The sequence below is a fragment of the Orycteropus afer genome, unplaced genomic scaffold (genome assembly GCF_000298275.1).
Source record: "Orycteropus afer afer isolate SDZICR_OR568_19922 unplaced genomic scaffold, OryAfe1.0 scaffold00013, whole genome shotgun sequence".
Classification (NCBI taxonomy): Eukaryota; Metazoa; Chordata; class Mammalia; order Tubulidentata; family Orycteropodidae; genus Orycteropus; species Orycteropus afer.
The window spans coordinates 12,713,233-12,736,818 of record NW_006921600.1 but is presented as its reverse complement, the minus strand read 5'-3'; the positions used below and the strand labels follow the sequence as shown (position 1 = coordinate 12,736,818).

The window sequence follows — 23,586 nt, the reverse complement described above, 5'->3', positions numbered from 1 at the left end:
TCATGCCAATTAATTAAGATGTCCCCTGGGGGTAAGATCCCTCCCCCTCTTCCCTCAGATGAGGAGCACTGCTTGAGATGGTTAATGAGATGGGGGGAAGTGCCTTTGCAGTTAGGCGCTCCTGAGCACCAGATCCAGGTGTGCTTCCCTCCCCTGCAATGCCCGTGAGTCACACATACAGTCTCTCCTCTGACACATAAACACAGGAAAATGAAAGAACTCTCTTTTAATTTGTGAGAAAGAGGTGGGTAAATGACAGCCAGCTCACATACTGTGAAACACAGTAAATTTAATAGTTATTGTTAAATAGAGTGAAAAGGAAAAGAACAATATAGACATCACAGTGATGAATTTTCACAAAAGGTGATAGATTTGATGTCAGGTTACTGTGACCTATTTGAATCCCGTTAAGTTTTCCTAAGAAACAAGAACACTTAAAACCTCAGACTTCAGGTTTAAATCTAGACATGACAATTGTAAGCACACCACTCTGACACAGAAAACTCAGTAAGTGCCATTGCTGGATAAATATTTCTTTCCTAACATTATTTCTCTCCACTCCCTAGATTCAGAACATGGCATCTTATATTTCCAGTATTAATTGCATATGGAATTAAAAATCCAATCAGCCAGGAAAGTGTCATTGTTTCTATGAAGTGTTCTTAGCTTCTGGTAAAGAAACAAAGAACAAGGAAAAATGTGGGCAGTTTCTACAACTGTTGCTGAAGAACAGCAAAAGCAATTCCAAAGTATCATGCTTACTGTACAAAAGGCATGGCTCACAGAACCAAGTATAGAAGGCTACAGCAGTTGAATATCAATCTTTAAAGGCTTGGCAGTATTAAATACTGTACGCAGCTTGGTGTCCCCCTGTGAGGCTAGCGCATGCCCAGGATCTGTCTGCTCTTGAGGTGGTAATTCTTTTCGATATCTGACAGGGCTTGAGCACGCAGCTGGGCAGCATGAAGCCTTTTCTTTAGGTCTCTGCACTTGGACTTTGACGTCAGCAGATTCTCTGAATTCTCACTCTTCCTGACATTCTCTTTACTTTCTCCACTGAAATGAACTTTCTTCTTCATCATTGAGGATGGAAGATCAAGAAGGTCTTTAAAAAGAAAAATAAAAAGGGTTTTGCATTACTAGAACAGGAATTCAACTCCTCCCCACCTATATTTATCCAAAAATACTTATTCACTCTTCGGTGCTCATTTGACTGCCAGGCACCTATCTTACTTTCTGAGGTAAGAGGTGAAGTGGAGTGGTGGCTGGCAGACATCAGTCAGCCTGTTAGTCCACAGCACTGAAAAAATAACCCTTGAATTTTCCAAATATCAAGGCACATACATTTTTCTTTCTTAACAATCAACTTCTCCTCCTAAGGTTTAACCCACCAGAGATTATGGGCCCTAACATAAAACTTCTAGAAATCAGTGTTATTTATCCTTATCCTTGAAAACAGTACCACTCTATCTAGAAAACATTACTTGCAGAAAAGCATGGGAACCGGGGCTCATTCTTATATAGTCCTCACAGTTTTGGTTAAGAGTTCAACAACACTTCATTCAGAGTAGCTTAATTGACTTGAAACTTGTTTCAAATAGAACCTAAATAAGTTTAATGTGGAAAAGGTAATGACCAGGGAAATCAACAGTATAGAAACAGTATAAACAGTTAAACAAGGACACATGACGAATAAGTGATGGTGATAAGTGCTATGGGGAAAAATAACATGAGAAAGGGAATCAAAGGTGTTTGGAGTGAACAGAGTAAGTCTCACACAGTAAGTGTCTTCTGACAGTGACCTGATGACAGTGAGGAGGAGGTAAGCCTGCTGCTATCTGGGGGAAGAGCACTCAGGCCAAAGAACCACACGGAAAAGGCCCCAGGTAGGAGCACACAGCACAGAGAACCACTTCCTTCCGGCTGTCACAGGACTCTGACTTCCCGCTTTAGACACTGATTCTGCTTCAAAGCAAAGTTGTGGATTGCTTTTAAGACCTTAACTCCATTGTTTCAAATAAGTCCATCTTTTATAACCATAGTCAGTTCATATCTAGTTCAACAGAATAAATTTAATATACACTGTTAAATACAGTAAAAAGGAAAACAAAGAATATAAACATCACAGTGAATTTACAAGCCAACATTACATTACTAATAGGATAGTTTTATAAGCAAGACAAGTATTTACAAAAAGAATGAAGTTCATTGACTAGAATGAGGATGGCTTTTAAAAAAAAAGAAGATAGTGCTGCTTACTGTGATGATCTTGATAATATTTATATTTTCTTCATGTTTGAATTTTATAGCCCAGGGCTGGGAAGAGGATATTTCGAACTGTTTTGAGTTCAAAATGACACCTGTTTCCCATTGCTTTGTTTTTGTTTTTTATCTAGAGCTCTGGCACACTTGGTACCTTCAGTTCTAAGAATTTTTAAATGACTCCTACCCCAGTGGATACTAGATTCCTATAGCTACTTTTAGGTACCTGCCATGGTTCACATACAGGGTGGGGTCCCTAGATAAGGATATGCTTCATTTTCTACCCTAGAAAATGAAGCATATCCTTATCTAGGTATTTTCTTCCTTCTCTCAAAGGCTATTCAGGGAAAGATGTAAATAAACTCTCTAACTAGAAGAGCAGTCCCCACTAGGACCTTCAATAATGCTCTGCAATGACACATGCAATAATGCATGAAAACTGCCTGGATAAAAATTTCCTCCTAACTCTATTACCAGGACCATGATCTAAGTCTATTTTACTTTTATGGATAGCAATGTGGAGTCTAAGAAAAACTGAAACAAGTATCATAAAAATACTGAAATGGTAGATAGTGATAGCTAAAAAACGAAATAAATAAGGAGGCTATTTTAACAAAGATGAAGTCAATTATTATTTCATTTACTTCTATCACTAGTTTCATTTCTATCACTTACTCACTGTAAAGTTATTGAAAATCATCAAAGCAACTGAAGTAATTTCTTTTTGTCAGCACCATTAACAAAATGCTGTCATGATCACTGATGTAATCAGATTCTCTCAGTTTATTAAAGATGAAAATGACAGCCTTAATTGATGCCTTTCCTTCATAGTACAGGGGAGCCATAAGAACTCTGACTAAATTTCATTGAAAATTCATATACTCAATTTTTAAAATGAATAAAAAACTTTTAAAAATAATTAGTATCATAAAGAAATCCACAGGACTTCTGGTAAGATGGAGGAATAGGCAAACAAGCGACACAGACCCTCTTCAACAAAAACAGAAAAATCAACTGACAGTGATACAGAAGATAATCCTGGAGCCCTGAGCTTTGAAAGGAACTATACAGAAGTGGATTAGGCAGCAACTTGTGGAAAAACCTGAACAAAAACAGTGAGTACGGAGATGGTCGGAGCTGCACACTGTCAGCTACTCTGACAGGACCAACAGCCTGGATATTTCCAAGTGGTGTTGGGATCTGAGAATTGACTTAAAGGTCAGCCCTGATCACCAAGGGCTGCAGGGATGACTGTGCTGGTGGCCTATGACTAGGAAGGAAACAGCAACAAGGGAGACAACCTGACCTGTTGACTTTCCGCTGTCCGAAGGGCGCAGCCATTTTGATTGTTTACACGCAGCAGCCATTTTGAATATTTAAAGTGATCGAGGGCACAGCCATTTTAAATGTTTACAAGTGGCAACCATTTTGGATTTTAAGGTGACAGATTCTCATTCAGATTCCAGGGACCTAAGAATAGGCTCTGTTTGCCAAGTTCAGCAGGGACATACAAGAGGCTGACAACAGGAAAGAAGACAGATGGTGAGCATATAAATGCTGCCAACTAGCGAACAGAGGAGCACAGCACAGTACCCTGCTTGCATAGATAACATACAAAAAAAAAAAAACAAAGAGAATGAAAATCGTGGGCAAGTCACTACAACACACAATCACCAATTAAATATAAACACAAAAATGTCACAATGCCTCGGAGACAACAGAGCATCATAGTCCACACAAAGAAGCAAGATAAAGCAGGAGAAACAAGGGACCAGGATATAGACCCAAAACACATCCCTGAGGAAGACACAGCAATGGAACTCCCTGATAACAAATTAAAAAGAACTATATTTAGGTATCTTCAAAGGATTGAGAGATAGATCAAGGAAAACACAGACAAAACCCTAGAAGAATTTTGGAAGAAAATACAAGAACAAAATGAAAAAATAAATTAAAAATTAGGAATGATTCTAAATCTACAGATGGAAATCCAGAAGATTAATACTAAACTTTCAGAAACAGATAACACATTAAAAGGGCAAAGGAATACAGTTGATGCAATGGAAGACAGAATTAATGAGATTTAAGACAAATACCTGAATACGTCTTTGAAAGGGATCAATCAGAGAAAAGATCAAGACAAAATGAAGAAAGCCAAAGGTTCATGTGGGACACCATCAAAAGGAATAACCTACGTGTAATCAGAATTCCAGAAGAGGAAGAGAAAAAGAAAAATACTGAAAATATTGTCCAAGATTTGTTGGAGAAGAAATTCCGTGATATGATGAAAGATGAGAATATATCCATTCAGGAAGTCCAACGAACCCCAAACAGGATAGACCCCAAAAGAAAATCACCAAGACATATCATCATCAAAATCACCAAAACCAAAGACAAAGAATCCTGAGAGCAGCATAGGAAAAATGAAAAGTTATCTACAAGGGGCAACCAATAAGACTGAACTTGGATCTCTCAGCAGAAACAGAGCAGGCGAGAAGACAATGGGATGGTATATATAAAACCCTGAAAGAGAAAAATTTCCAACCAAGAATTATGCACCCAGCAAAACTGCCCCTCAAATATGATGGTGAAATTAGGACATTTCCAGATAAGCAGATATTAAGGGGTTTGTTAAAACCAGACCAACCTTACAAGAGATGCTAAAGGGAGCCCTTTGGACAGAGAAGCAACAACAGCCAACAACAACTGACCATTAACACACATGATGATATAACTCAGAAACCAACCCATCTATGGAAGTAGCCAAGGTAATTAAATAAGCCTACAAGATTATAAACAGGGAACCAGAGACAATTGACAAATGAGGACAACTACAAACCAAAAAGAGGGAAAAAAATCTGTGTCATTACAGAACTTCTAGATGGTAAGGATGTCAACAAAAATTCCGGGTAGAATGAACTGTTCTAAGCTTGGGAAGAAAACTATAAATCACAGGCTAACCTCAGAAAAATGATAAACCTTCACATCAAAATAAAAAAGAGGACCAGCACAAATATTTAGCAAATACTAAAACAATAGCAACAAAGGATGTGATAACACTATTCATAAACAAAACTCAGTATAGAAAATTATATGGAACAAAGACATCGACACCACAAAAAAGCACGTAACAAAAATAACAGCAACAAATTCATATTTGCCAATAATTACATATCTAGCAAGGTTATCTCTAAGATTTATAGAAAACTCCAATGCCTCAACACCAAAGGAGTTAACAATTCAATTGAAAAATGGGCAGAAGACATGAATAGACACTTCACCAAGGAGGATATTCAGGTTGCCAGCTAATACATGAAGAGATGCTCACAATCATTGGCCATCAGAGAGATGCAAATCAAAACAACAATGAGGTACCATCTCACCCCAGCACTGATGGCAAGGTTCAATAAGACAGAAAATAACAAATGCTGGTGGGGATGTGGAGAGATTAGGACTCTCATACACTGCTTGTGTGACTGTGAAGTGACACAACCACTGTGGAAAGCAATATGGTGATCCCTTAGAAAGTTGGAATTGGAGATACCATTTGACCCAGCAATCCCATTACTAGGTATATATCCTAGAGAGGTGAGAGCCAGGCTAGGAACAGATACATGCATGCTCATGTTCATCACAGCACTATTTATAACAGCAAAATGATCAGCAGAAGAGTGGCTGATCAAACTATGGAATGAAGAAACTATGTTAGATGTTGATTCATTGTCTACACAATGCCACACCTCACTAGAGCAGTGGTGGGACAACGCACACACAAAGACAGGACCAGGAGAAAGTCAATGTTTTCTACCTATAAGACTGAATAAAGACAGAAACATGCAGGACAGATGTAGAATGGGGCCATAAAAATTTTGACAAACATGTATTTCAACTTGAACGGGACTTAGCAATGACCCAAAAATGATCGCCTACCCTGACATTAGTTTCTCACACCTTTCAAGGCACACTTTCCATAAGGATGAGGGGCAGTGGTATTACAATGTTAGAGGTTTTGCTTGAAGCTTGAGTCTAAAAATGTAGAGTTTTGATAAAACCAGAGAAAAATCTTGGACTGCTTAATATTTTTTTTAATGTTCTAATTTTAAAAAGTAGATATCAAATACTAAGCATGTAGTTTTAATCAGGTAAATAAAATCAAAGGAGAAATTATGACAACTCGTGGCCTCAGGTCTATGAACCCAACAGATAAACCACTGCTAAACAGAACTCTTATTTAAGGGCATATATTCAATGAAATACATCTTAAACTTTGAGACTTTGTAAATCAAAAGAGCTCCCACAGTCATCGCAGAGCAACACTTACACACTGTTCTTCACTGGGGCACTAGTTCCTGTTCACTGAGTTAGTTCTCATACCTGGATTACTTGCTAGAGATAGGAGTTTCTGTTCCTTCAGCAGGCTGTAATTCTTCAACAGACTTTCTGCTCTTGCCAGTTTATCCTCTGCAAGTCTTTCACGAATACAAATCTCACGTTCCTTCTCTTTAAAAAAGAATGAGAAAAGAAAAGAAAGAAATGAACAAGTGGCTTTGGGTATAGGCTAATTTACATTTAGTAATCTTACCTCTTTGTCTCATCATGTTTGACCACTGGTAGTGATGTTTTCTGAAAGTGTTTACTGTATACCCTGGTCAACCTGACCATGCTAGCTTTGAATTCAGTGTTTTGATATGGTGCTCACATTATCGTGCAAGGACTTTAGGCAAACAAGTACAGAGTTAGCTTCAACCTTTGATCATGTGTGGGAAGCAACAACTAAAGCCACCTCTGCTGTCTACTGAAAGCAGACAATAGTTGATTTTCAGGACCTTGCCTGGCCTCACAGTACAAAACCTCCTTCTGGCTGAATGAAAGGCACCTAAATAGAAACAAACAAACCACAACTCAGGAGTTATTTAAGCTATTATTTCTTCATGGCCCAGAATTCAGAAAGTACTCAGATTTCAGGTGATATATGAAATTACAAAACACTGAGAAAAATTTTAAGAACAAATTTTGTTTTGTTTTTTATAGGATCTTTTGACAAGAGTCAACAAAAGGTTTCCAGATGAGCTTGCTATATAGTAAGCATATCTCACAATACTACATAATATTTGTCATTAAAAAGTAAAACATCAACCAATGCAGTAGATTCTTTATAGGCACATTTAAATTCGTAAATTCTACATCCTAGTTTGGTAAGTAGTGTTTTGAAGTCTTAACAGTTTATGAGCAGCCATCTAAGATACAACCATTGGTCTCTACTCATTTGGAGCAAAAAAGAATGAAGGAAATCAAAGATTCAAAGACGAAACCAGTTCACAGGGAAAATAGCCCTCACAAACCATGCCTCTTCTAACCTGAGACCAGAAGAAGTAGATGGTGCCCAGCTACCACTACTGACTATTCTGACCAGGGACACATTTGAGGGTCCCAGAAAGTATAGGAGAAATATGTAGAACAAACTTCAAATTCTTAAAATAGGTCAGACCTACTGGACTGATAATAGACTAGAGGGACCCCTGAAATTACTCCCCTAAGATACACTTTGAACTTGGAAGGTCATCTTTCAAGCAAATAATAGATTGGCTTCTGTTGTTGTTGTTGTTATGTGCCGTCGAGTCGGACCCGACCCATGGCGACCCCTCCTTGGGTTTCCGAGGCAGTATCACTGCGGAAGTAGATTGCCCCATCTTCCTTCCGAGATTGGCTTCTAGCACCCATAAATAATGTGCTCCCTTAAACAATCAACTATATGAGACCAAATGGTCAACGTAAGGAGGGGAGGAGAAGCGAGATCAATAGAAACAGAACATACCAAATGGAAATAATGAGAATGCTAACACGTTGTGAAAACTGGAGCTAATGTCACAGAACAACCTGCATAAAAATTCATTTTAAATGAAAAGCCTCCCTGCAGTTGCTACCTCGAATAATTCTAAAACCTTGGCAGCAGCTCCCATCTTGGTGGGGTGGGCAGATTTTTACTCTCAAAACTAAATAGCACCTACCCAGTAAATACCATCAAGTCAATGTCAATGCCCATCAGAGTATTATTTATAAACCTGGACTATCTTGTACCCACATTTTCTCTATGGAATTGCCTAAATATATCTAATCTTACACGGTAGGATTTTAGACCCCAAGTGGTGCTAAAGTAGCCATTTCAGAAGACAGAAGCAATGAATTTTTTATTACGGAAGGAAACAAATCCCAAGACCTTCCTTTACAATAGAAAAACTTCAGGGTATTTAAAGAAGAGAAGGGAAAAATAACTCTATAAGCAAAGTAGAATGGTTATATGTGAGGGCCATGACAGCCAGTGTCCAACAATATAATGCCTAACAACTGATCTCAGAGAAGTCAAGCACAAAGCGGCCAGCAAGCTTATATAGTCTACAATACATATTTTGGTGTTTCAAGTGTTCATAAGAATGTTCTAATAAAATATACACATGTAAAATACTCTGTTTGAATAAATATTCACTCGCATCAAAATAACCCTTCCACAGCTCTTTTTTGCTTTAACCCCCATTCAGACTTACGCTCCAGTCTTTCTTCTCTTGCTTTGAGGGCTCGCTCTCGCTCCTGTAACTGCTGCTCCTTTAGTTTCAACTCACTCACTGCAGGGCTGGAATCTTGCTGCAACTTTTCTGACTCTCCTAATCGTCGCCCTCTTCTCTCGGGATTTTTTCTTTGCTCTTCTGCAACCAAGTCTGCTATCAAAGGGCTCTCAAGAATTTCTTCAACAGAAGGTCGATGGTAATCCTGGGAATAAATGTGCAATGTTACAGCCAGATTTCATATCAGAATGCTCATCCTAAGAGAGGGGTTACATTAAAAGGTGCATATATTTCCAAGACAAAAGAAAGGACTCCTTTTCAGATGAGTCTTAAATATCACAAAAAATAAGTCCATTGGTGGCTTTAACTGCAGGTTCCCGGTCCACAAGATCTTCCAGATTTAACTTACTTTTTCCTCCCTTCAATCTTTTAACCTTCCCAAGGAGGCCCTGAAGTACTTTGGGATATCTTGTGCTGGTCCTTGACAGAGGTCTCTTTTAGGAGAAGGAGCCCCTGGGTGGTGCAAACAGTTAACACACTTGGCTCCTAACTGAAAGACTGGGGGTTCCAGTCTACCCAGAAATGCCTCAGAAGAAAGGCCTGGTGATTTCCCTCCAATGAGAAAACTCTGTGGAGTACAGTTCTACTCAGACACACAGGAGGTCTCCAGATGTCAGAATCAACTTGAAGGTAACTGGTACCGGTTACTTCCTTTGTTTCTCTAAGCTACCTCAAGCAGGATACTTTCTCACTAGCCTTCAGTCTTATTAGTTCATCTGTATCCTTTCATGATCTTATAGCATTTCCTTCCCCTCTTACATCAGCCTGATCCCCAGAACATCTCCCTCTCCAGCCCATGGCCAAATCTTTTCCACATAATCAATCTCTTTATTCAAGCTATTTTCCCTCCACATTTTCTAGACTCCTCTTTTTCTTATCTCTAAACTCTCAGTTAGAGCTAGAGGTGGAATAGGAAAGTCTTGTTTCTGGCCCTTTCCCTTACCACCTACCACTTTAAGGTAGGCAAGGACAGGGGTAATTGAGCATTTTGATCCTTTCTGTAATCTTTTTTTGTTACCAACCATCTGCTAGCAGGGCAGTGAGCAGGAGGAGAAATAAAGAAAAGCACAGAAGGTAGGCTAGCAAGGATGTGCAATCTGTCATATTTATATGTGTTTTCTCTTGTTCTAAGGATCCCTGGTGGCAAAGTGGTTAAAGCACTCTGCCACTAATCAAAAGGCTGGTGCTTTAAACCCATGAGCCACTCTATGGGAGAAAGATGTGGCAGTCCACTTCTGCAAAGATGTGTAGCCTTGGAAACCCTATGGGGCAGTTCTACTCTGTTCTGTAGGGTTGCTATAAGTTGGAATTGATTTGACAAAATGGGTTTGACTTGGTTTTGGTTTTCACTTGTGTTAACAGAATATATTTAGCTAAGGAAATATTTGTAATGTTTCTTCAGTGTCCGTTGCTCTATAAGAGCATATACTCCAAAATTTAACTGAGAGAAATGGACAATATGTAATTTTATACTCTTTACCTTTAAATTTAACATCCTTGTAATAATGTCATTCAATTCATCAGAGTAACGATAAGGAATTCGCCTGAATTTGCCTTCTCTGATCTTCCCAGCCAGTTCTTTCTGGTTGAAAGCTGTAAATGGAGGCCTGAAAAAAAAAAAACAAGAAATTTTAAAAGTGAAAATGTGTAACAGAAACCAAATCAAAAGTACAATTTAAGCTCTAGTTTGGACTTATGCTTCTACTTCTGTGATTCCCCCCTATAGCTAGGTTTCTCAACCTAGCTCTTAACATGTAGGGTCATACACTTTTGTTGTTGTGGCAGGCTGTCCTGTGCATTGCAAGATGTTTAGCACCATCCCTTTACCCACCAGAGACCAGTAGCACTCTCAGCTGTGATAACCAAAGATATCTCAAAAATAAATAAATAAATAAAAACACCAAAAGCAAACTCACTGCTGTCAAGTCAGTTCCAACTCATAGCAACCCCTCCTTGGGTTTCTGAGGCATTATCTCTAGGGAAGTAGATTGCCCAGTCTTCCTGCCGAGGAGTGGCTGGTAGGTTTGAACGACCAGCCTTCTGACATTGTTAAATGTCCCTAACCTGAAGCCCCTAGTTGAGAACCACGGCTCTACAGTATAATTTAGAAGGGGAAAAACAAATGACAAGAAGATAAAAGGGAAAGAATTGAAGCTCCCTCTGCAAACCTCTCCCATGTCTTTACAGCAACTTTAAGTTACCCACCTGACCTCTGTGCTCTCCTTTTAAACTAAGCATCTAATAGGGAAGCATCTAACCAGTCAAGTAGCTTGAAGAAGTCAAGACCCGGCCTCATGGGTTATAGACTTAATTTGTAAATATTTTTAAACCTGTCCATCTACACCCAAGGTACAATTCTTTCAGACTTGAATATGCTTTCATTAGAATGTATGCACAAAAAGCTGAACACAGGGAAAGGGATGAACAATTTAATCTGCAGACTAGGAATTCCTCATCATCATACTTACATTAATGCACACAATTCGTACAGCAAACAACCCAGTGACCAGATATCCGATTTCTCATTGTAGGACATACGATTCATTTGTTCCTTAGGAGGAGAAAAAAGAAGTAAAAGGATTAGGAGTTAATTTTGTTTTAAAATTTATAAAATTACTTGAGACAAAATGGAACCTTAAAGTTTGGTAATATTCACTCAAAAAATATATACTTTATATAAGTTTACATATAAACTATTAATTATATATTTATGATTTATTTAATACTTTCCATATTCAGAATTATGTATTATAACTATAAATATTTTATATCTGTAGCAAAAATTCAGATACAAAAGGCTGACTAAGCTTGTGTGACTCCTTGCATCCCAATAACAAAAGCTGGTACCTTACACTTGAAGGGGAAAAAAAGGCAACAATCTTGTCCTGATACACTTCATCACATACAATTCATTAAATATATATTTATTAAGTATACACTATATATAGTCTAGACACTGGTAATTCAAACATGAGTATGAAAAACCTCTACCTTTAAGATATTCCTAACCTAGAAAATCCATTTTAAAACAGAGAGAATTTCCAGTATAACTGAAGCATCTATCTAGCCTATATTTAAATGGCTAGACATAAATGGCTAATTAGATTCTTTTTTTTTTCCTTAGTGTATCATGTAAATCATGGCAGTAAGTAATAGTCTCACTATTTTAATTGTTTGTCTTTCTTCCACTTATTTCTACTGTTGTCACTGTACAATAGTCTGCCATTGCTGTTATTCTCAACAGATGCACAGAGGCAAGTAACTAAATCTCCAGGAGGCTGATTAGTGTTTTAAAGTCCAACAGGAGAGTTTCATACCATTTTCTACAACCAACACCTCAGGGAAGGCTGAACTGATCTAATTACAAGGGCAGGAAGGAAAGGGAACAAAAGAATTGTGTAGGTGTCAAATTTTTCAAGAACCACCTCTAGATAAATCTCCTTATGTTAAAGGCTTTCTATTTGGAATTTGATCCAATGTGAAAATGGTACTGTTCTGATCATGTCTGACCTTAGTCAAAAACAAAATTGTTAATTTACAAAGTTCTATAGCATAGTGGCTAAGACACTTGCCTGCTAACCAGACGGCTGGCGGTTCAAACCCACCAGCCACTCCTCGGAAGGAAGGTTGGGCAATCCTACTTCTGTAGTGATACTGCCTCGGAAACCCAAGGAGGGGTGGAAACCCAAGGAGGGGTCGCTATGAGTCGGGGCCGACTTGACAGCACATAACAACAACAATACTGTAATCAGATCTGTTAACATAAGTAAAAACGACTTGAAAAACCCTAGAAATGTTTGTTAATTTAAAAAAAAAAAAAAATCAAGCATAAATATCTCTTCATCTTTATCTGCTCAGATTTCATATACTAACATATTAGTGGTATAGCTCTTGATTCAAGTTTTCAGTAACCTACCAGGCAATAACCACAGAGTCACAAACCGTTCTTTCATAACCTTTTACCTGGTAATTTCATTTTGAAAGCTATCCTCCAAGGAAATAACCAAAAAGAAACAAAGAATAATTCCTACAAAAATATGCATAGCAGTGCTCCTTAGAATGATGAGGAATTTTGCAAATAATATATCTAGCCATAGAGGAAGCTGAAATGGAAGTGACTCTGCAGATGCATAAAAGTGAAAGGCAACAAAAGAGAAAAAATTAACACTTTAAACACAAGTTATCATGAGTGAGCCTCTTGAGCCATGAATCTCCATTCATAAGATTCATTTAGAGAATTAGTTTATTAAAATAGAGTCCAAAGCACATGGTAGAATTTCCTCTGCATTGGGTACTTCTGCAGAATCACCATGCTATTGCTGGACATTTGGTCAAAACTCCTTCCAGTACCTTAACAAGAGTAGAGCTCTTACACTGATATTAGGAATCCAATCACAAATTCAACAAATATTCCCATTGGCACCTGATACCTCCTTAGCAAGAAGGGGCTCACCTTGCATCAGATTGTATTGTCTTAGGATTTCTTTGTGTATGGAACTCTTTAATTCTCAATATGATGTGCCTTTTGTTTATTATTTTTTCCTAATGGATAAAGTTAAATGTATGGGAATTATACATTTATAATAGAGTCCAAAATAAAAAGTTAAAAAAAAAAGCTGAGTCCAGGGACCTGCCCAGAGGTTTCAATTCTGGATTTGTTTGGGGCTCAGGAATCTGGACTTTAAACAAGCACTCCAAGTGTGAGCGTTCAGGGCTCGCACTTTAGGAAACAATGCTATTGAAAGTGGGGACAAAGCTTATTTCATCTTCGTAATACTAGCACATGGAGTCACGCAATAAAAGCTTGAATTGAATTGCTGATATAAAAGAGTTTAATAGTCTGGTAGACAGTTTGGAAAAGATAACAGTTTAAAATGAAACAATATTATTCTTAGCAACTGAATATAACTAAAGAAACAAACAAAAATCTCAATTGCCTTGCATTTGAATGCTTAGCCTTAAGACATTAAAGGAACTATCTAAATTCTGTAATACTTACTGGTGACATGTAATATGGTGTACCAACAAATGTTTTTGCAAAACTCGTGTCGTGGTTTAATATTCTAGCTAGTCCAAAGTCTCCAAGCTTGACGTTTTGCTTGCCATCCAGGAAAACATTGGCCGGTTTCAGGTCTCGATGCAGCACAGTGTGGCCACCATCACTTCGTCTGTGACATTCCTTTAGGGCCAGGGTCAACTGAGTCATCACTCGAAGAACAAACTCTTCATCTAAGTATTGTCTGAAACCAAGGTAATTATGCAACTTAAAATTCGGAATAAAATCATTACAAAGAAGGAATGATGTCAATTACTAGGTTTTAAAGTATACAAATGAGAAGATAAATTATTCTTTTGATAATTATGGGTGTGTGGACACTGATTCACCAAGGACTTTCTAAAGTACAGTGGACCCACCTAACATATAGAACACTCTTTCATATTACTAAACAAAGCACTCTCAGATCCTAAAACAAGATGTTTAACCAAAATGAACCTAGACCCATTTCCAGTTCACATTTAAAAGACTGCATTACCTTTCCTTGGTTCCCTTTGTAATTACACTAGCCAGGTCTCCTCCTTCACAATATTCCATTACAATGTACAGTGTTGTGTTGGTACGGTCAATAATTCGATCATAGTAACGAACAATGTTTGGATGTTTCAGTTCCCGAAGCAAATTCACTTCAGAAACAAGCATTTGTTTCTCAGCCTCTGTCATGGAGCCATAGTCAAGTTCTTTCCAAACTAATATCTGAAATAAGAATTAAAGGGTATCAATGAACTCATTATATTCCAAACAAATAATTAAAGTTCTAAAGCTTAAAACATTGCCCTTTTATTAAGTATGTCCTGTTAACAAGGTCATTATCATCTAATTTATTTCAATAAACTTAAGGTGCCCTGCGTTTATTTCATAATCTTTCATTTTTAAATGGTAAATGATGTTATAGGGGGGTAGTATATGAACTTCCCATGCCCTGTCCCCCAGCTCCCTAGCCTAAGATGTTTACTGGGAGTTAAAAAGTTTGTTTAATCAAAGCTAAAGCATAAGAGGGGAAAGTCCAGGGCAATTCCAACTGTCCAAGCTTTCCCAGGAGGGAGAGACCTTAGTAAAGACCCATTCAATCAGCAGCCAGGCTGTTTCCGCAACCACTGTTTCTTTCTGTGAAAGGTACTTGAACAAACTGAATCCAATAATCCTAATAACGGGTATTTAAATGACTTCTGACTGCAAGGCATAAAATTCAGCTTCTGGTGGTCCTGCCCCTTTCTGACACCTGAGACGACTGCTATTAAATACTCTAAAAAAGTAGCTGAGTTAGCTACGTGTCACCCAGGGTGGACTTTGGAGAAATGAAGGAAATGAGAAGGGGAAAAAAGATATATATATACAGATATATATATACACACACATATATACATGCATACATATACACATATATATGTATATATACATATATACACTACACACACACACACACACATATATATATACACATACATACAAAATCTCCCCACTGCCATCGAGTAGATTCCGATTCATAGTGACCCCCATTGGGTTCCCAAGGCTATAGATCTTTACGGAAGCAGACTACCTCATCTTTCTTCCGCAGACCAGCTGGTGGGTTCAAACTACCGACCTTTTGGTTAACAGTCAAATGCCTTACCCACTACATCACCAGAACTCATTATATTTACATATATGTATATAGATACAGGGAGCTCTGGTAGCATAGTGGCTAAAGCACTTGACTGCTAACCAGAAGGCTGGCGGTTCAAACCCACCAGCCACTCCTCGGAAGGAAAGTTGGGCAATCCTACTTCCGTAGTGATGTTGTTGTTGTTGTTGTTATGTGCCGTCGAGTCGGCCCCGACTCATAGCGAGCCCTCCTTGGGTTTCCGAGGCAGTATCACTACGGAAGTAGGATTGCCCAACTTTCCTTCCGAGGAGTGGCTGGTGGGTTTGAACCGCCAGCCGTCTGGTTAGCAGGCAAGTGTCTTAGCCACTATGCTACCAGAGCTCCGTAGTGATACTGCCTCGGAAACCCAAGGAGGGGTCGCTATGAGTCGGGGTCGACTCGACGGCACATAACAACAACAACAACATATAGATACAGATATCCCACCCCTTCGGCGACACAAGACAGACTGTCTGACGCAGACCTAGGGAAGACTTGCTGACTCTTCCGGGTACCCAGCCCTCGAGACCCACAACTCCAAGCCTCTTCCTTTCCGGGCTCAGGGCGCTCGCTCCCGGGAGGTCGAAGCCACAGCAGAAACAGGGACCGGGAAGAAGAGGCCAGTATTCACCTTGCCGTCGCTCCTCCTCCTGATCTTCTGGCAGCGGCCGTAGGAGCCCGTGCCAATGGTGTATAGCACCTCATAGTCCTCGGCCCGGGACGGCATGGCCAGGTCCGCCCCCAGGCTCGTGTTGCCTCCTACAGGTCGCGGAGATGCCGCGCCAGACCCAGAGACCCTCCAGGCAGCAGAGATACTCCGAGGCAGATAGACTGTCTAGCCCAGCCTCCAGCCCCGTTTAACCGTCGCGGGCTCTGACCTCCTAGTCTATTGGCTGTCCGTGGGGTCACTACGACTCTCTGATTGGGTAAGAGGAACACAACACCTCCCTAGGCATCTTGGGAAAAGTGTATAACTAGGCAACCGCGTCCGCGTCAGTGTCGGCGTCGGATTTCAACCTCTGAGGAGAAAGGGGCGGGGAAAAGAAAGCGGCGGCTCGCAGGTCTCCGCAGGTCTAGCCCTCTGGCTGAAATTGCCAAGGTAACCTAGGCACAAGACCTTCTGAAACTCCTTTGCACGCAGTTTCAACCAACTGCCTTCTGACCATTGCACTCTGACTTGTCAAAGTACCCACGCTCCTTTGCACAATGCCCTTCTCTCCCAGTACCCTGAACCTGGTCCCTGAATTCCGGCGTTCTGAAGAAGGTGGAAGCTGAGTGCAAAAATAAAAAAATGCAGTTCCTCACTGAAAGATGCGCGAATTAGTGCTTATTATGATGCAGGAAAGGAGCTTTGGTGGTGTAGTGGTTAAAGCATTTGGCTGCTAACCAGAAGGTCGGAGGTTCAAACCCTCCAGTCACTCTTCGGGAGAAAGATAAGGCAATCTGCTTCTGTAAGGATTTAAAGGCTTGGAAACCCTATGAGGCAGTTCTACTCGGTCCTAAAGGGTGACTATGAGTCAGACTAGATGGCAATGGGCAGTGGGATGATGCAGGACTATGTACGCTAAGCACTCTATAGAAGTGCAGCCAGAATGCTGCTTAGAAGCCAGCGTGGCCAGACTTTTCTCACATAATTTGGTCCTGTTGTCAGAAGGGGCTGTTCCTGGAGAAGGGTATCCATATCATGTTTGGTAAAGTAGACCAAAAACAAAACCAAACACTGCAGTGGAGTCAGATCTGACTCATAGCGACCTCTCCTTGGGTTTCCAAGACAGTATCATTACGGAAGTAGATTGCCCAATCGTCCTTTCAAAGAGTCGCTTGTGGGTTTGAACCGCTACCCTTCTGGTTAGCAGTCAGATGCCTTAGGCACTACGCCACCAGAGATCCCTGGTAAAGTAGAGGGTCAGCGAAAAAGGGAAAGACCCTCAACCAGATGGATTGACACAGTGGCTACAACAACGGGCTGAAGCATAGCAGGGATTGTGAGGATTGCGCAGGACGGGGCAGGGTTTTGTCCTGTTGTGCATAGAGTCTCTATGAGTCGGAGCCCACTGGAAGGTACCTAACGATAAATCTTTAGGGAAGCTGACTACCTTATCTTTCTCCCTCAGAGCAGCTGGTGGGTTAGAACCACCCACCTTTTGGTTATCAGCCAAATGATTTAACCATAACGCCACCAGTGCTCCTTAACTGATGCACCAAAAAAATCTCACTGTCACCGAGTTGACTCTACTCATAGCGACCGCCCCCCTTGGGTTTCCAAGGCGGTAGTGCCTAAAGCATTTGACTGCTAACCAGGAGGCTAGCGGTTCACACCCACCAGCCACTCCTTAGAAGGAAGATTGGGCAATCTACTTCCGTAGAGATATCACCTCGGAAACCCAGGGAGTGGTCGCTATGAGTCGGATCCGACTCCACGGCAGTGAGTTTGGTTATTTTGGTTTATCTCTATAGAAGTAGATTGCCCAGTCTTCCTTCTGGGGAGTAGCTGCTGGGTTTGAACCGCCAGGCTTCTGGTTCACAGTCAAATGCCTTAGCCACTACGCCAGAAAGGTTAAATTATTTGCCTTAGGTTTAATAACCAGGAAAAGAGTTGATGCAAAAACAGTGGATACTCAGTAATCACTTAAGTCTGTTTCAGAGTTCAGTCATCACACCCACAGTAGTCCAGTTGATTCCTGCTCATCATGACCCTGTAGAATAGAATGAACTACCCATAGGTTTTCCAAGGCTGTAAATGGTTGTGGAAGGAGACTGACACATCCTTCTCCTATGGAGCAGTTGGTGGGTTTCAACCACAGGCCTTTTGGTTAGCAGCCAAGCACTATTAACCACTGTGCCACCAGGACTCCTTGCAGGCATCATAGAATATATTTCTTAACATCAGCTTTGGAGGCCTGTTTCATATGCATGGAGATGTGTACAAAACATCAGAGAAGAATATGGAAGTCCCTGATGTTTTTGAATACATAGGAGAATATGGAGGAGCTCCGGTAGCATAGTGCCTAAGGCACTTGACTGCTAACCAGAAGGCTGGCGGTTCAAACCCACCAGTCACTCTTCGGAAGGAAGGTTGGGAAATCTACTTTCATAGTGATACCGCCTGGGAAACCCAAGGAGGGGTTGTTATGAGTCAGGGCCGACTCAATGGCACATAACAACAACAACAAGGCAGAGACGGGGTACCTGGGAGGTGCAAACAGTTAATGTACTTAGTTGACTACTAACTGAAAGGTTGGAAGTTCAAGTACCCAGAAGAGACTCATAAAAAAAGGTCTTGCTATCTACTTTTGAAAACTAAGCCATTAAAAATTTTACGGAGCACAGTTCCACTCTGACACATTCTGAAGTCACCATAAGATGACATCTACTAGCCAGTAACTGGTGAGTTAGTTGAAGGCAGGCATGGTCAGGTTTCTAGACTTGTTGGGGGGGGAGGGGTTGTCTAAATCTAATCAATAAGTTAGAGTTAAAAGATTTTATTAGGTGAAAACACTGTTCTTGAACAGGGGACACCCCTCCTAAGTGATGAGCTGGTCCCATTAGATGAGCTTATATACAGTACAGACTGTTAGTGGATCTCCTAAAGGGGACATTTAAAGTGATTGCTTATCATTCACTTAATTGGCAGGAGGTGGGCTGATTGGTTTATGAAGTTTGTGTGTGAGCATTCTATAGGGTAATTATGACTTACCTAATTATTTAAACTTTTCCCAGAACTGTCTTTATCATGAGTTTTTAGTTTTTGTGCAATGTTGAGTTAAATTTAAATGGGGAGAATTTTTTTAGTAGAAAAGATACCAAATAGGTTATCTAAAGTGCTGAAAACAGTTAATTTATAATCCTTCATTTTTCTCCAGTTTGGTGGTTGCTTGAACAGAGCCTCTTTTGAGCACTCACAGAAATCAACATTTTCAGCTCATTCTGAGAAAAGTAGATCAGTCCCATTTTTACCTGTGAGAGGTGACAAGTCCTGGCCTTCATCCAGGACTGCACAGAGATATGTGTGCATCATCAGGAAACTAATAATTTGGCAATTATAAATAGGTCAGTTTCCTTTAAATATCTGTTCAGAGTAAGGTTTAAAATAGCTTGACTTTATATTAATAAGATTATAAAGCTCTTTAGAATAAACTACTGTATAAGGAATTTATTATATGCACTGAATATAATATAATTAGAATTTCAAGCCAAGAGAATTTTTGAAATTAATGTTTGAGGACAATGTATTACCTTAAGGGAATAGGACCAATTTAGAATTTACCAGTTATGTAAGGAGCTACAAGTGGTTTGGTTAATTGACATCATATATATATAAATATATATATATAATTTCAGTGCCTCTTATAGATTGGCACCTGTTGTGGATTGAATTGCACTCCTCAAAAACTTATGTTGTAAATCCTAACCCCTAAGAAGTAGATGTCCACCACTCATCTGTCAGAATAGCCAGACTTCTCACCTACTTTGTTTGGTCATGTGGTCAGAAGGGACCATTTTCTGCAGAAGGATATCACAAAGTAGAGGGGCAGCAAAAAAAGGGAAAACCCTCAACAAGATGGATTGACACAGTGGCTGCAATGACTGTGAAGATAGTCCACGACTGGGCAGTGTTTCGTTCTGTTGTACATAGGGTCACTATGAGTTGGAGCTGACTCAATGGCACCTAAAAACAACAATAATAACATAAAGTAGACATAAATCCCTTGGGAATAAGATTTTCTTTGTTATGGTAATGCAGTCATATAGGTGTAGGATGTGTCTTAAGCCAATCACTTCTGAGATATGAAAGAACAGGATTTGCATAGAAGAAAGCAGACACAGGGGAAAGGCCAACGTTATCTGAAGATGACAGAAGTCAGACAATGTACAAGCCCAGGAATTCCAAACACGGCCAGTTAGAGAAGCTGAGACAAGGATTTTTTTCCCCAGAGAAGACAGGGAAAGAGACTTCCCTTAGGGTTGGTGCCCTGAATTTGGACTTCTGGCCTCCTTAAACTGTGAGAAAATAAATTTCTACTGATTAAAGCCACACACTTGTGGTACTTCTGTTACAGCAGCACTAAGGAACTAAGAGAGCACCCACAGAGCTCCCTGACTGGCCTGTCCCAAGCCCAGCCCTATACCTTATCTCTGACCACTCTTCTGTTCTTATTATTTGCCCCCAAACCCCAAACCCAGTGAATTGTCTCACCTTCCCAGCACCATCACCCCTCTGTACCTGTTATTCCATTTGTCTGGAATACTGTCTGTTTTGTCCTCTAGTGCTGCCATAACAGAAATACCACAGTGGGTGACTTTCACAAACAGGGATTTATTTTCTTATAGTTTAGGAGACTAGAAGTCCGAGTTCAAAGTGCTAGCTCTAGGGGATAGGTGAAAGCCACTCAACCTTGGACTTCAGCTCTGCCTCTTGCTCCTGGCCCACTGAAGCTGGAGGCTTCTCTTAACTCAGACAGCTGTTGACTGCTGAGGCTGACAAACCCAAGGTCAACAAGTAAAATGGCACAGCCGCAGGATTATTAAGCAAAACGGTAGGCCACAAGTTCAAGTCCAGAACACAGTCCTAAGATCAGCAGGCAACATGACAGGCTGCTGAATGAAGACTCGGCTAAGTGCGAGATCCAAGCATGCCAAAAAGCTCAAGACCTTTTTCAAAGTTTCTCTTTATGTACTGGAAGCAGACCACATCCCTAAGGCAGCTACTCAACTGCTCATAGCAGATTCCACCATGGAGTTGATCACTAGTCTCATCATGGGGAATCACTACATCCAGCTGCCTGGCCACTCAAAAACAGGCCCAACCAAGTTGACACATAACCTTAATTACCACACTGTCCAATCCACTCCCTTATCTACTTCCTCTTGATTATGTCTGTCCAGAGGACAAAATTTGTCTTTCAAAATTCAATTCCAACATCCTCTCCTCTACTCTGTGAAGCTTTCTCTAGCACACTGCCATTGTTGTTAGCTGCCATTGAGTCAGATCCTGGCTAACCCCCTGCACAATGGACCATTGTAATCCACTGGAATTTCATTGGCTGATTTTCAGAAGCACATCACCAGGTTTTCTTCCTAGTCCATCTTAGTCTGGAAGGTCCACTGAAACCTGTTCAGCATCACATCAACACAAGCTTTCACTGACACACAGGTAGTGGCTGTGCATGAGGTGCATTGGCCAGGAATAGAACACAGGCCTCCCACATGGAAGGCAAGGATTCTGCTACTGAACCACCGCTGCCCCTCTCTCTGGCACACTGGAACAGGCAATTTGTCCATCTACAGTGTTCACTTTGTCAACACTTACCTTATTATTTATTATTATTTGTTTATGTACATCCCACAATAGCACCACCCCAAGCTCCTTGTACTCAGCTTAAGTCCTGTTGTAGAGGCGGTGCTCAACTGATTTTTGTTAACGGAATATTTAAGAAAGCAGTTGTAAAAGAAAATGCCCCCCTCCTTTACACTTAACCCTTACCCTTCACAGAAACTAGAAATTCATGATAAAGACCATCTGAGAAGAGTTTAAATAGTTAGATAAGCCATAACTAGTCTTTAGAATTCAGACTCACAAACTTCAAACACAAATCCAAGCTGCTTCCTGCTTATTAATGAATGACAGCCAATCATTTTAAATTTCTTCTTTAGGAAATCTACAAACTATATATAAATGGATCAAAATTGTAACAGGATGAGCTCATCTCTTAGGAGGGGTGCTTTCTGTTCAGGAACACTTTTTCTGCTCAGTAAAATATTTTAACTCTAATTAACTTATTGATCAGGTTTTTTCCTTTGAACATAGCTTATAAATAATCATACAAGGATATGGAGCAAGCCCACAAATACTACTCAGTTTACAAGTGCTCCCAGATCTATGGTAGAGGCAAAATATCTAGGAAGAAGCCATTCCAGGAGTGCAGAGAATGGCTCTTGGTGTATGTATTCATTCAACATTTACTGAGCACTTACTATGTGCCAGGTATAACAATAGCACTGATGTGCCAGGTGTTCATGAACAAAGAGACAGTGGAGCCATATGCACAGTGATTAAGAGTGACATGGGCATGGCATGATGTTATAGATTAAATTGTGTTCCCCAAAATGTGTTGGAATCCTAACCTATATATCTATGGAGGTAATCTCATTTGAGAATAGGGTTTTGTTATCTTAATATGGCCATATTAGTGGTGTGTATGAAATCTAATCACTTCTGAATTATAAAAAGTTATAAGTTAAAGCCTTCCTCTGTAGCCAATAAAAGGAGGTCTGTTTGGTACTGTGGTTAAAGCACTGGGCTGCTAACCAAAAGGTCAGCAGTGTGAACCCACCAGGTGCTCCACATGAGAAAGATGAAGCAGTCTGTTTCCATAAAGATCTACAGCCTTGGAAACTCTATGGGGCAGTTCTACTTTGTCCTTCTAGGGTCAGTATGAGTTGGAATGGACCTGGTGGTAGTGTTGGGTTTTTTTAGAGTCAGTGCCTGGAATTCAGACTTCTGGCCTCCTAAATAGTGAGAAAACAAATTTCTGATCTTTAAAGCCATTCACTTGTATTTGTGGTATTAGATAGATGACAAACCCTAACAAGCAGCACAGTTAGCCCACATCACTGGTGGGGGTGAGGAGCAGGACAGCTGGCAGAGAACACTAGGGACTAGAGCAGGAAGAGCTACTCTTGGCTGAAGTGTGTGGAAGTCAATCAAGAAGAGTGGGATCCCCTGTTCTCATCCTTCTCTCTCATCTTCATATTCTATCCATCTTTTAAGACTCAGCTCGTGCCCAATTTCCCTCTGAAATTTCCCATCTACCTTCAATCCACTAAGGAGCACAGTGCCTAAGGCATCTGACTAGTAAACTAACCAGAAGATTGGTGGTTCAAAGCCACCAACCATTCTGCAAAAGCAAAAAAAAAAAAACAAAAAACAAACCTCACTGTTGTCAAGTTGATTTGACTCATAGTGACCCCTCCTTGGGTTTCCAAGGTGGTATCACTACAGAAGTAGATTGCCCAATCTTCCT

General features: G+C 40.2%; 1 protein-coding gene across 1 annotated transcript; it reads right to left on the bottom strand.

The window, feature by feature from the left end:
- Positions 1-878: 878 nt before the first annotated feature.
- On the bottom strand, positions 879-16,289 carry NEK2 (NIMA related kinase 2). Its single transcript, XM_007952854.2, has 8 exons — positions 16,194-16,289; positions 14,417-14,634; positions 13,882-14,122; positions 11,351-11,433; positions 10,363-10,489; positions 8,805-9,027; positions 6,637-6,762; positions 879-1,105 (listed from the first exon to the last, which is right to left on the bottom strand). The coding sequence occupies exons 1-8, from the start codon at positions 16,287-16,289 to the stop codon at positions 879-881; spliced, it is 1,341 nt and encodes a 446-aa protein (XP_007951045.1).
- Between the last annotated feature and the right edge of the window lie 7,297 nt (positions 16,290-23,586).

Coding starts and splice junctions, on each gene's coding strand:
- NEK2 (XM_007952854.2), bottom strand. CDS start 16,289: ATGCCGTCCCGGGCCGAGGACTATGAGGTGCTATACACCATTGGCACG. Junction 14,635..16,193: donor GGAGGAGGAGCGACGGCAAG/GTGAATACTGGC, acceptor TTCTTATTTCAG/ATATTAGTTTGGAAAGAACT. Junction 6,763..8,804: donor AAGAGAAGAAAGACTGGAGC/GTAAGTCTGAAT, acceptor TCTTTTTTAAAG/AGAAGGAACGTGAGATTTGT.